The sequence below is a fragment of the Aptenodytes forsteri genome, unplaced genomic scaffold, assembly GCF_000699145.1.
Source record: "Aptenodytes forsteri isolate BGI_AS27 unplaced genomic scaffold, ASM69914v1 Scaffold181, whole genome shotgun sequence".
NCBI classification, from domain to species: domain Eukaryota; kingdom Metazoa; phylum Chordata; class Aves; order Sphenisciformes; family Spheniscidae; genus Aptenodytes; species Aptenodytes forsteri.
Window position 1 is genome coordinate 710,409 of NW_008795702.1, and position 11,130 is coordinate 721,538.

General features: G+C 41.4%; 1 protein-coding gene across 1 annotated transcript in view; it reads right to left on the bottom strand.

Moving 5' to 3' along the window:
• The window catches only part of DENND1B (DENN domain containing 1B), a 167,086-nt gene extending 165,894 nt beyond the window's left edge, over positions 1-1,192 (bottom strand). Inside the window, exon 1 of the mRNA XM_009283216.2 lies at positions 984-1,192. Within this exon, the coding sequence (XP_009281491.1) occupies positions 984-1,192 (209 nt within the window). The remainder of the gene's footprint in view (positions 1-983) is intronic.
• Positions 1,193-11,130: the final 9,938 nt, after the last annotated feature.

Sequence of the window (11,130 nt, forward strand, 5' to 3'; positions counted from 1 at the left end):
TTACCTGACGGACGCCCTCACCCGCTGCAAAATAAGCTCTTCGGATGAGTCCGGCGAGCGTGTTAACTTCTACGTCTTAACATCCCTTTTACGTTCTTTATGCGCAGCAGGAACGTGGAGCTTTTCATGCTAAAGGTCATAAATGTTACTGTAACCTGCGGTAATCTGTTTAGCTTTTACTTTTATCGAGTGCTAAACAAACAGTCTCCCAAACCGCTTAAGAGGCGGTGCGGTGGGGACAGGCGCTGGATTACACACACCGTCCCGTAAACACGCGTGAAAAGCCTTATACCCTCGAGTGTTTCCAGGGAGTTTGGAGAGGAAGGAAAAACAACACCGTCCTTGAGAGGCTTCCAAGTCGCATTCATCTGAGAGGCACCGAGCGGCCAAATTCCCACCTACACCAAGTTTCCCCTCACCAGCGTAGTATTATTGCGATGAAAAAATGCATGGAATAGATTCTGCGGTGCTGGGCCAAAGAAAAAAGGTCATTCTTTTTGCTCTGCCTACAGAAACCAATCATCGTACCAACAGTTAAAAAGAAGAAAAAAATTGAAGCCAATTATGTATTAAACACATAAAACAGCATTAGTGCATTACTGAGGCTGAAAAATCAAATATTCAAAAGTCAGGAAGTTACAAATACTAACTTTTCCAAAACAATATCGTTTTGGCTTCATTACACATCCTACACACCTCACAGGATATAGATTAAATAATAATAAAACGTATAGATGCGCAGCGAAAACGAGTGAATGTTGCGGCAGAACCTTAGCTTTGGGATTTTCTTGGTTTTCAAGTACTTACTTTCAAAGCCTTCATTTTGCAATAATTCTTGGCTGTTTTTAAACAGCCAGTATTTGAAACTCCCACTGAAGTAAATGAAATTGCTTGGGGCTTTGCATCCTTCATACATAACCACACACTTCACAGAGCTCAGTGGTTTTTTAGAAAAAACTCATCAAATGCTTATTTTTGTATACCATGAGAGGCCCTTGAAGCAGGCAGCTTTAACTCGCCCGCCGTCAAATTTAACTTCTCTGATAGGATCAGGCTGGACTAAAGGGCCGGGAGAGCGGGGGAGCGATGCCCGTCCCCACACCACCCACAGCGATGGGAAGAGCAAGGCAGGGACCCTCCTGCAGCCGCCCAGAGCTGCTCGGCTGCCGTGCCCGAGGCAGGCTGGCTGCATCCCGCATGCAGGGATGTCGCAGAGCTGAAAGGGCTTCAGCAGCAGCAGCAAGTAAAGCTGGGTGCATGAGAAAGCGCACGTGGGGAGGCAGACGATCGCAATCTTGCCTGTACAGCTGTCTCTCTACCTCCCTTCCGCCCTCCACCTCTCCCCTCGTACGTACTGTAAGGCACACAGAATTTGAAACCCATTGCTGAAAAAAATGGCCAATAATTTAGCAAGATTGAATTTGGATTGGATGATTATCCAAATATTGAGACATTTTATTTGTGGAAAAATTCCCTTTGAAGTGTACCAGAAAGTGAAAGAAAAAAAAAAAAGAGCTGTGTTTCAGGATTTCAGTAAATCTGTATTTTGGATTATACTAAATATTTTATAAGCCTGCTGTGAGTTTGTTTCTCTCTTCTCTTAAGCTGCCGATGCTTGCCACTTTTACAGACAGAAGAGTAGTCTGGCGGCCTGTTGGGCTGATCTACTGTGCGATTCCAGCCAGTCTCTTGGACTGGTGTCTGTCTTGGCAGATATGACCATCAGGTCCCTTGGAATTTATCGTAATTGGAGAAAAAATAGGTAGGGTTTCTTTCCCAAAGTAAATACGCGCCTTGTCACTGCCTTAAATTGACTGGATGCAGTGACTAAACCTCGCCTGCCTGGAAGAGCAGGAAGAGTAGAGAAAGTTCACATTTAAAATAGAAGGCATACGAGAGAAAACCCTGTTGAGATGAGGCTCACATCTCTCAGAGCTATTATTTCAGACTCTGTGAAAACTTAAGCAGACATCTATGCCCAGGTCACACTTAGTTCATGTTTTCAAGGCTGTTTTGCAACCACAGCAGCTTTTAATGAAGGACGATGTTTTAGGCAAGGCGCTGGTGTTCAAAACCACCTCTTGCTGCTGCTTTTTTTTAGCCCTTCCCAGGGAAAGGGTTGAGGCAGAATGAGAAACTGAAAGAAAAACCTTATAGATATGCAGAGAATGGATTACTTTAGTATATTCTGAAGCCGGGAAAGTCTAGTTTGCTTTTCTTTACTCTTTGGTTTTCCTTTCCAAATTAGAACCATGAAGCAAACGATATTTGGGCTTTTCAGAGTCAATTGTTCTACCAGGTAATCCAGAAGACACAAAGCCTTTTTCTTTATGCTTCGCATAACATGAAAATGGCTGAACTCTGCCTAAATTCTCCCTAAAATGTTAGTGTAGGGACTGATATGAGAAGATTTGCAGGAGGTGGGGGCGATGAACATTTATTTCATAGATATGAGTAACTGAAAAACAGGTGATTTAAAGATGAAGATTCCTACTCAATCTTAATTGTAGTTTGCCAGCAGTGAATACTCATTAGTCATCTTTGTAGCACTGTAATAATGTAAAGGAGCCTTAAAACTGATACAGAGATTTACAGACACTATTCAGCTCTTAATGTGCTGTCAGTAAAAGGGGTCTCGGTGTAAACTGAGTTGGACCTACAAGTCTCAATTTTCTCCCAAACTGATTAATGCTTTGCAGTAAGAGGTTGGATGAAAAATACCCAAAAGTCTTCCTCATCTGAATCAGATAAGAGGAGGATGGAAGTGCTGTCAGGGCAGCTCCATCTCAAGGATCAACATAACAAAACGTGTAGCACACTTTTTAGCAAATTCAATATGGAAACAACAGGAGATGTAGTTGAAAAACACCAAACAAAATCCAAAAACAAGCACCCACATCCTTTCTACTATGGAGCAACCTGCCATTCTCTGCCAAATCAAAACCATGTGGGTTTGGGTCTATAAAAGTGATGCAGAGCAGCGTTAGGATCTCCAAAAGGGATATGAGAAACAGACAAGAAATGGCCACACATCACGTCGCTTGGAAATGGTGGAGCAAGGGAAAGAAGTTCCGTGAGAATCCAATTACTTTTTTAAAGTTGAAACCATTACGTACACACATTTAGTGATTTTCTTTTTACAGGGAGAAGGTAAAAGGGACAGAGAGAAGGGAAAAGCACAAAGCCTCTGAAGAATAGTATTCTGTTAAGCATTTAGCATGGGGGAATTTGAATCCTCCCAATGCAAACTGCAAGCATGCGTGCTTTGTGCGAGGAGATCCACGGGGAGAGCAGGAAACAGAATTTACCCTACGAACAAAGGTGACCCTATGAAATAACAGGGGGTTTAGGGATCACTGACTGAATCCGACTCTCTACAGGTCTAAATCTCCCGCCCCAACTAACTCCAGCAAGGCTTTTTTTTCTTTGCTACCTGGTTCTGAGGTAGAAGAGAGCTCTCATCATCTCTGTAGGCTGGAGCACACATATTGTGAATTAAGGGATCTTAAGTATTACAGAAGTCCTCCTCGGCCAGGTACATTTCATTTAATAGTAAAACATACTACTAATAAAAGTAGTCTTCCTCTTAAATGCTGCTGGAACCCGTAAAGGGATTTCCTTCAGAACACTGTTAGCAGAGCTTGCTGAAAAAGGTGTTCTCCCCTGGGAACACCAACGGGTTTGTCACAAATGGCAAAATCAAAAAAGATGCAATTTCCCATTGCATAGTTATAGCAAAATATTTCTTGGAACACGTTGGTATGATCAGCATGTTATACCTCGTACCAAGAATTACTTCTTCATTTGCCACTGAGTCTGTTTGTACTGGGATCACTTTTAGTCCTCGTTCCTTCAAATAAGTTACAGTTGTTTTATGTTATCTCAGCGGCTATCAGCACATCTCCTAACAACATAGTCACCTTGTCAGACCTCACAGACTTGGAAAGCATCTCTTCGAATGAAATGTTGACCTCACTGAGAGTTTGCTCTTCATTTTAATGGGATTGGAGGTTATTTTTTTAACAATTTGTTTGAGTCTTACACATACTCATCCCAAATTGTAAATGAGTAACAATGTAGTCTCCCTACGCAAAGTTCTCCAAACTCCCAGATTCACAAACAGCAATTTCCCCGTTAAACTTCTTAGCCATAATACTGTCATGAGACAATATTTAAAAGAGAAAATACTTTACTTCTAAGAAACACCAGATACCTACATTAGGTCACTTCATAATTCAGCTTCTTTAAAGATAGTCACTGATTTAAAATAGGTCTCTTTCAGGAAGCCTGTGAAGCTTATTAACTAAATATATATAGTAAATACATGTCTACAAATATTCTACATATTTATTGACTCCTTGCATGATCCATCCAAGCATCTTTTTTCATCTTTTAGTGTTGTATGTTCAAAAAAAACAAGGTAAAAAGCTTAAGTTTTCCTGCTTAAGAACAGGTGATGATTTAAGGAAAACATGAGCACAGGTGACACCTTGAAAAGGTACAGATGTGGCTGGGTAGGACTTTTGTGTGAAGGTTATGCTATGCTATCATTAAAGTTCGGGGATGCAGCATTCCAGTAGCTGTCATTGTCCCTTCCGCCATGCTATGTGCAAAGGCTAATCTGCCCAAACACGCATGCACAGGTAAACACACTCGTTAATTAATCAGTGATCTCCCGGGGAGAGATCGCTGCTTGGATAGGCATGAGGGTTCCCAGGCTTTCTAATCAGTGTCCTACCAACAAGACTGAGAAAGCAGGTCTTCTTAATCAGGTCAGCTTTAATTGCCAGTTTAACAAAGGAGCTGGGGGAACTTTTATGAATATAAGTTCAGACTACAGAGTTTTAAGAGCTAAGACACTCAAAAGTTTAAATGTTTACGGTATTAGCTCAGCATCTGGTTTACTGGTAGTATTTGCAAATCCTCACAGTCTGATCCATAACGCCTTCCGTTAGTTAGATTTGCACCACAATCTACAGAAGATGTGAAGTACGTATCTAGTAAATATTTACAAGCCTTCGTAAGGTTTAACCAGACATTTGCTTTACCTATGCAGTCCTAATGTCTTATCAGTATTTTGGATGTAAAATAATTTAGAAATTAAAGATAAATACTATTTCCATGCATACTAACCTAAATTCATAGGCAATTTAGAAAATGATTTGGGTAGATTTCTAATTTATTCAGACATGACAGCTGGCAGAATCTAGCAGTAGAATAAACCACCTTTCAGCTCTGCTGCCCAAATCCAGCCTTCAGCCTGCGAATACCAAGTGCTTTCCGGTGGATGTTGATTATTCATAGGAGTGTTTGAAAACAAGCAGTGGTCTTTGCCCAGTTTCAGTTTAGATGCGAGTCAGACACCTTGCAACCGGCCTCCCTGTTAGGAAGTTCAAAGAAATGAAAGACTGAAGAAAGAAACTGTTCTCTTCTTTGCATAAAAAAAAATCCCTCCAAGAAAGGTTTGAGAAACACTAATGGCAACACTAAGGGAATATACCCAATTCTTTCCCACAGTTAGTGATTATTGTTGAGATTTTTTCAGCCCAGCAGATAGTTTTCTTAAGGATGAATTTTTTAGTGAAGCAGCAGGATCAGGCGGCATCTTTCAATATGCATGTATTCGGTAGAAGGAAATCACTTATTCAAGTCATTTGCAAGTAAAAGTTTCTTACCGGATTGAACGCTTTCTTGCTGAATAAATTCAGTTCTTCCGCTTAGGCAAGGATATACTCCTCACGCTTCTCAAAAGTATATTTTAAATGCTGCAGGTTGTAGGTTACCTGATGAATCTGGTACTCATTAAAACTACCATGGAGCAAGATTTTTTGGGCCATATTTGAAAGTTATTTTTTTAAAAAGTTCTATTCAAAGCAGTAAGAAACTGATTTTTATTATCAGCCATAAAAATTTCATACTGTTGTAATCTTCTGAATGTGGACTTCTTGTGGTGAGGCCAGAACGTACATAAAATCAGGAACTGAACTTTATTAAAATGAGGATGTGTTAAAAGTCTATGAGCTGTTTTGGAAACTGTCTGCTGTGTCTACCAAAAAAACTCCAAACAGTAAATCAAGCAATACTAAATATTAAAAAAAAAAAAGAGTTTCCAGCTGGTTATTTGCCATGGATCAAGGCCCTCTGTATGCACTGGCATCATTATGAAAGAGTATATACTGACAGATGTTTTGTATGGAAATTAGTTATAAAAACCCCCAGTTTCTCAGCTCTACAAACAGTATTTAATTTGCAAATAACCAATAGAGATGGTGTATTTTTATATTTACTTGCACAAAAAGATTAAAGAGCACCATACGGTTTCCCCTATCAGAATATCCTGCAGAATATCCCTAACCCACACTCTAATATTGCGGCTGACATAACGGGGAGCCCACAGTGCCAGCCTCTTTGGCCAGAGATTTGCCTTCATGTTTTGTTGCAGGTGCTTTGCTCATAGTTAATTGCATCAGGTAATTCAGTAATGCCAACCTTTCTTCTTAGGAAAAGGCAAATGTCCTCTAATATAAAATTGATTGACTAATATTTTTTCTATAAAGGAAAAATTATATCCCTGTGCAATGCATGAATCCTAATGTAGGTATATAGCAAGGTTTTGAGGAAGACTTCCTACACTTCTGTTGCTATAACGCTTTGTTATGCAATTGGATCCACAGGTAAATCACTGAAATATCAAACACATCTTCTGCAGGTTTCTTCATTCAGAGGTGTTAGGACAATTGACCCAGTTATCTTTGTGCTAAATAACTACAGACAGTTCAGACAGATGGTTTTACATCCCTATACGTATTTGCCATTCTTGATTCACCACTGGATCAGATACTGAAGGCACTAAACTGATTGAGAATTCTAAGCACCACAGATGTGAGCGTTATCTCCAGTAATTAACTAATACAGTAAACTGCCATAATTATTGGTATGCTTACTGAAGAAATTATCGAGTTTAATACCTGGCTAGAATGAGATTGGAAGAAGGAAGCGACAGGTCAAGAAAAGCCAGACCAGTGGGCTATCCTTGGGACAGTACAGCCCGACTACAGCCATGTATACAGCTGATGACTTCAATTACTGGAGCTAGTCCAGCTGCCTACCCTAACCACTGGAGCTGTAGATCCAGTTTAAGAGCAGAAGAATGGTAGGACACCACACTATTTGGCATTTGAGAGGATGTGCTTGAGAGAGTTCAGAAAGATGGCAACAGCTACCCTGTGCAGCCACCTCAGCATTTTATTTCAGGGCTTCACTCCTCACTGGTGTAAAAGAGAACATAGGCTACTCGGCCGTTCTCTGTAAGTCTGCCACAGGATCAGGCCATTTTATTCTCAGAGTCCCAGATAAACACAAAAATTAAATCATACTGACATTACTTATTTCGCACAGAATTCTCCATCTGTTGCTTTTCTCAATAGTTCCATTAGAAAGTCATTTTGCTTCATACTCTGTTATATTATTAACAGATGTTGGAGCAGAATAATGCTTACGTGCTCCTGAGAATTAGAAGCGTTGCTAAGAGCAAGCCTCCGTGGGCTGTCCTAGGACTTGCGTTCTGACACTGCACCGAAGTACCTCGCTGCCACACGAAATCACGCAGCTGGGAAGGGCCCTCCAGAGTTCACCTCCTCCAGCGTCCTGTTCAGAGCAGGTCACGGTAGAGCAGGCTGCTCGGGGCCTCATGCAGGTTGGTTTGAGTATCTCCAAGGGTGGAGGACACTGCAGCTTCCCTGGGCAACCTGCTTGCTCCAGTGTTTGACCACCCTCACAGCAAAAAATAAATTACTGTATCAAGTCAGAATTTCTCATGTTCCAACTCATCTTTACTGCCTCTTGTCCTTCCACTGTGCATTTCTGAGAAGAGTCTGGCCGCATCTTCTCTGCACCCTCCCCTCAGTAGCTGCATACAGCAAGGGGCTTCCCCCTGAAGCCACCTCTCCTTAGGGCTGAACAAGCACAGTTCTCTCAGCCTCTCCTTCATCACAAGCTCCAGCCACCCAACATCTTGGCAGCCCTCCACTGGACTTGCTTCAGTATGTCAGTGTCTTTCTTGTGCTGGGGAGCCCAAAACTGGACAGAGTAAACAAAGAGGGACTAATGACTTCCCTTCAGCAGCTGGCTGTCCTTTTGCTAATAGAGCCTGGAGCATGATCAGCCTCTTTTTGCTGCAAGGGCACGTTGCTGACTCACATTCAGCTCGTCCCCCAGGTTTTGTTCTGCAGTACTGCTTTCTGGGCAGTGAATCCCCAGCCTGTATCGCATCAGGGCCTTGAGTGAACTCCCCCTTCCAAGACTTTAGTTGGTTCAGGAGTTTAGTTGACTGAGTTCAAGGTCAGCCTTTTTGCTGATCTTAGCTGTTTGTTGGGAAGAAAGCAAGAGGCAGCCTCAGCAAGGGCCTGCCTGCCTCTCCATCCCTTGGGAGCTGCTTTCAAGCTGAGGCTCTTGCAGTTGGCCTCTGCCTGAGCCACGCTGCAGCTGTGCCAGTGCCCAGTCTCATACCTCCCTGATCCTGGCCCTGATCCTGACCTGCGACTTGATTTCCTGGCTTGACCTTGAACCTGCCTTATCACAACAGACTTGCTGGGTGGTCACTGGACTGAGGCAGACACTGGTCACTATTTTCAGACATATGCACAAGAAGCCCTTCTTGTTGCCCTTCACATCCTTTGCTCATTTCAACTCCAGAGCGCTTTGGTTTTGCAATTCCTTCTCTGCATGCTCAAGCAGTGTCTCTGTGTTCCTCCTGGGCAGCCGTCACTGCTTCCTTCTTCGGTGTGCTTCTTTTCTGCATCTGAGCTCGGTCAGGAGCGCCCTCTTCATCCATGCTGATATTCTGCTATGCTTGCTTTACTTTCTGCATATTGCAATAGACTACTCTTACACTCTAAGGAGGTTGTCCTTGAAGATTGACCGAGTCTCCTGGGCCCCTTTTCCCTCCAGGTCTGTCTTCCATGGGAAGTCATTGCAGCCAGTGCTGCCCTTGACCTTCACCTTTTCAACCAGTTCTTCCTCGTTTGTGAGTAACAGGTCCAGCAGAGCATGTCCCCTAATCAGTTCATTGATCACCTGCTTCCAGAAGATGTCTTCAATACACTCCAGAAACCTCCTGGAATGGTTGTGCATGGCCCTGTTACCATTCTAGCGGATATCAGGGTGTTTGAAGTTCTTCATGAATGCCAGGGCCTGTGATAAAGATGCACTCAAATACAATAGAACTAAACAATAATTCAACTTTGTGCATACAACATGTTTAGACCCCAAATATCCCTGCAAACACATTATGCAATACCAAAGAAAAACCTCATCATGCACACTATAGCATGAGCAGGAAACACAGCTAGAGCTATGGTGCAACTGCAGTCGGCAGGACAATGTAAATTGACACGATGAGACTGAGCCTCCAAGACAAGAGCTGGAGATGTCAAGCAAGAGAGCATCATTCTAAGTCCTGAATTTGGTGTTGACCCTGAAGAAGTGGGGATCACTACGTCCTCATCACTACCACTTCTTGAAGCAGTTACTCTCAATATTTCTATCCAAATACTGGCATTAGCAACACGAGATCTGACGGACTATACTGAAATACAATCATCTTGAAATCTTCATTTCCAAGGATCAACTTTATTTCTGTTGCAATCTCCTGAAAAACAAAGCAAAAATATCATTCAAGGACCTTTTACACATTAGCATGTAATTGCACTATATCAAATAGTTCAAGGCCATGTTCTTTCTGCTCTATTATCTCCTAAGTTTCTTTGATGCCAGCTGTTAAACATGGTATTTTGTTTCCAGGCTTCTATGGCAAAACATTACTGATGTGCATTTCAAAAAGCGTTGTGAAAGCTGTTACCATTCAGCTCTTGAGAGTTTGCTCATCTCATCTGGTATTGATTATTAACATTCAATTTATATATGTTAATCAGGGCTGGGCCTGTTCCACAGAGTACAAACCAGTCAGTCTGAAATTTGCCAAGTGAAAATATTTGAGAGCTTAATAAATATTCCTGGTACCAGCATTTCCACTTAACATAAGTATATCCATTACTGACACAATCAATTGCAATCATTTGCTCCACTTTTTCTACTAAATTACAAAATATTTCGCACATTTTTTTCCTCAAATAACATATAGTAAGCTTGGCAAGTGGGAAGACACAGGGAATAGTTTTACAAAACAATATGTCATTTTTCTTTTTCACAGAACATTTTTCAGCCACTAGCAGACTCAGGAGATCTAATCCATATGAGAGTTCCTCAAATGTGTTACAAAATACAGGCAGAACCTTGCAAAATAATTTTCTTTCTTCAAATTTATAAGCTTGGGATGACAATTAGCACTAATCCATCATTCAATACAGTTAATTAAAAAAAAAAAAAAAAGAAGAAATAATTCCTTTATCTGTTTTCCACAGTAAAACTATAGGGTATTTCCAGGCACTAGTTAAGTGAATAAAACCTGTTTTAAACTGTAGGACCTCTTTAATAATCTCCTAGTTTAGCCTGGAGACATGTTATACTGCGATTCTGATGGGATGCAACTTATTTTCAGTTCTGTGATCTACAGAGTTTATTAAAATTATGCACCATACAAAGTGTGCTATCAATCTACTCACATCATAGAAGTTATTTTTGTAACGGACACGGTAAGAGGTGCTTGAAATAGTCTAACTGTAGTGCCCATGAATTTATCCAAATGCTTGCGATTCCCTCTGCTGTTTTCGCGAGACTGCCTCTGTTAAATGTTATCAGTGAAAAATTTAAATTTCTCATCATGTGGTCATCAACTTGTAACAGCAGTAACCCAGAGAAATAATTTGCTAAAGTAATAACATGTTATGCTTTATTGCAAGATGATTTCTGGCCTGCTGAGGAAGTCAACCAGTATTTTCAACAAATCTGGGCATTGTCCACAGAGTGAGTCTTCTTTGATCGCACTGTTATACAGCAGAGGAACACAGTCATCCACCGCCAGTAAACGTAAAGATATTTATTAACCTATTTTCTTTTGGACCCATTCAGAAACAAAGAGAGCAACCTCTCTGCACTTCTCAAACCAAATATTTGCAGGCTTTCACTCCCTGCAACAGAAGAATCGGTGCAAACTACCTTTAATGCATGCAG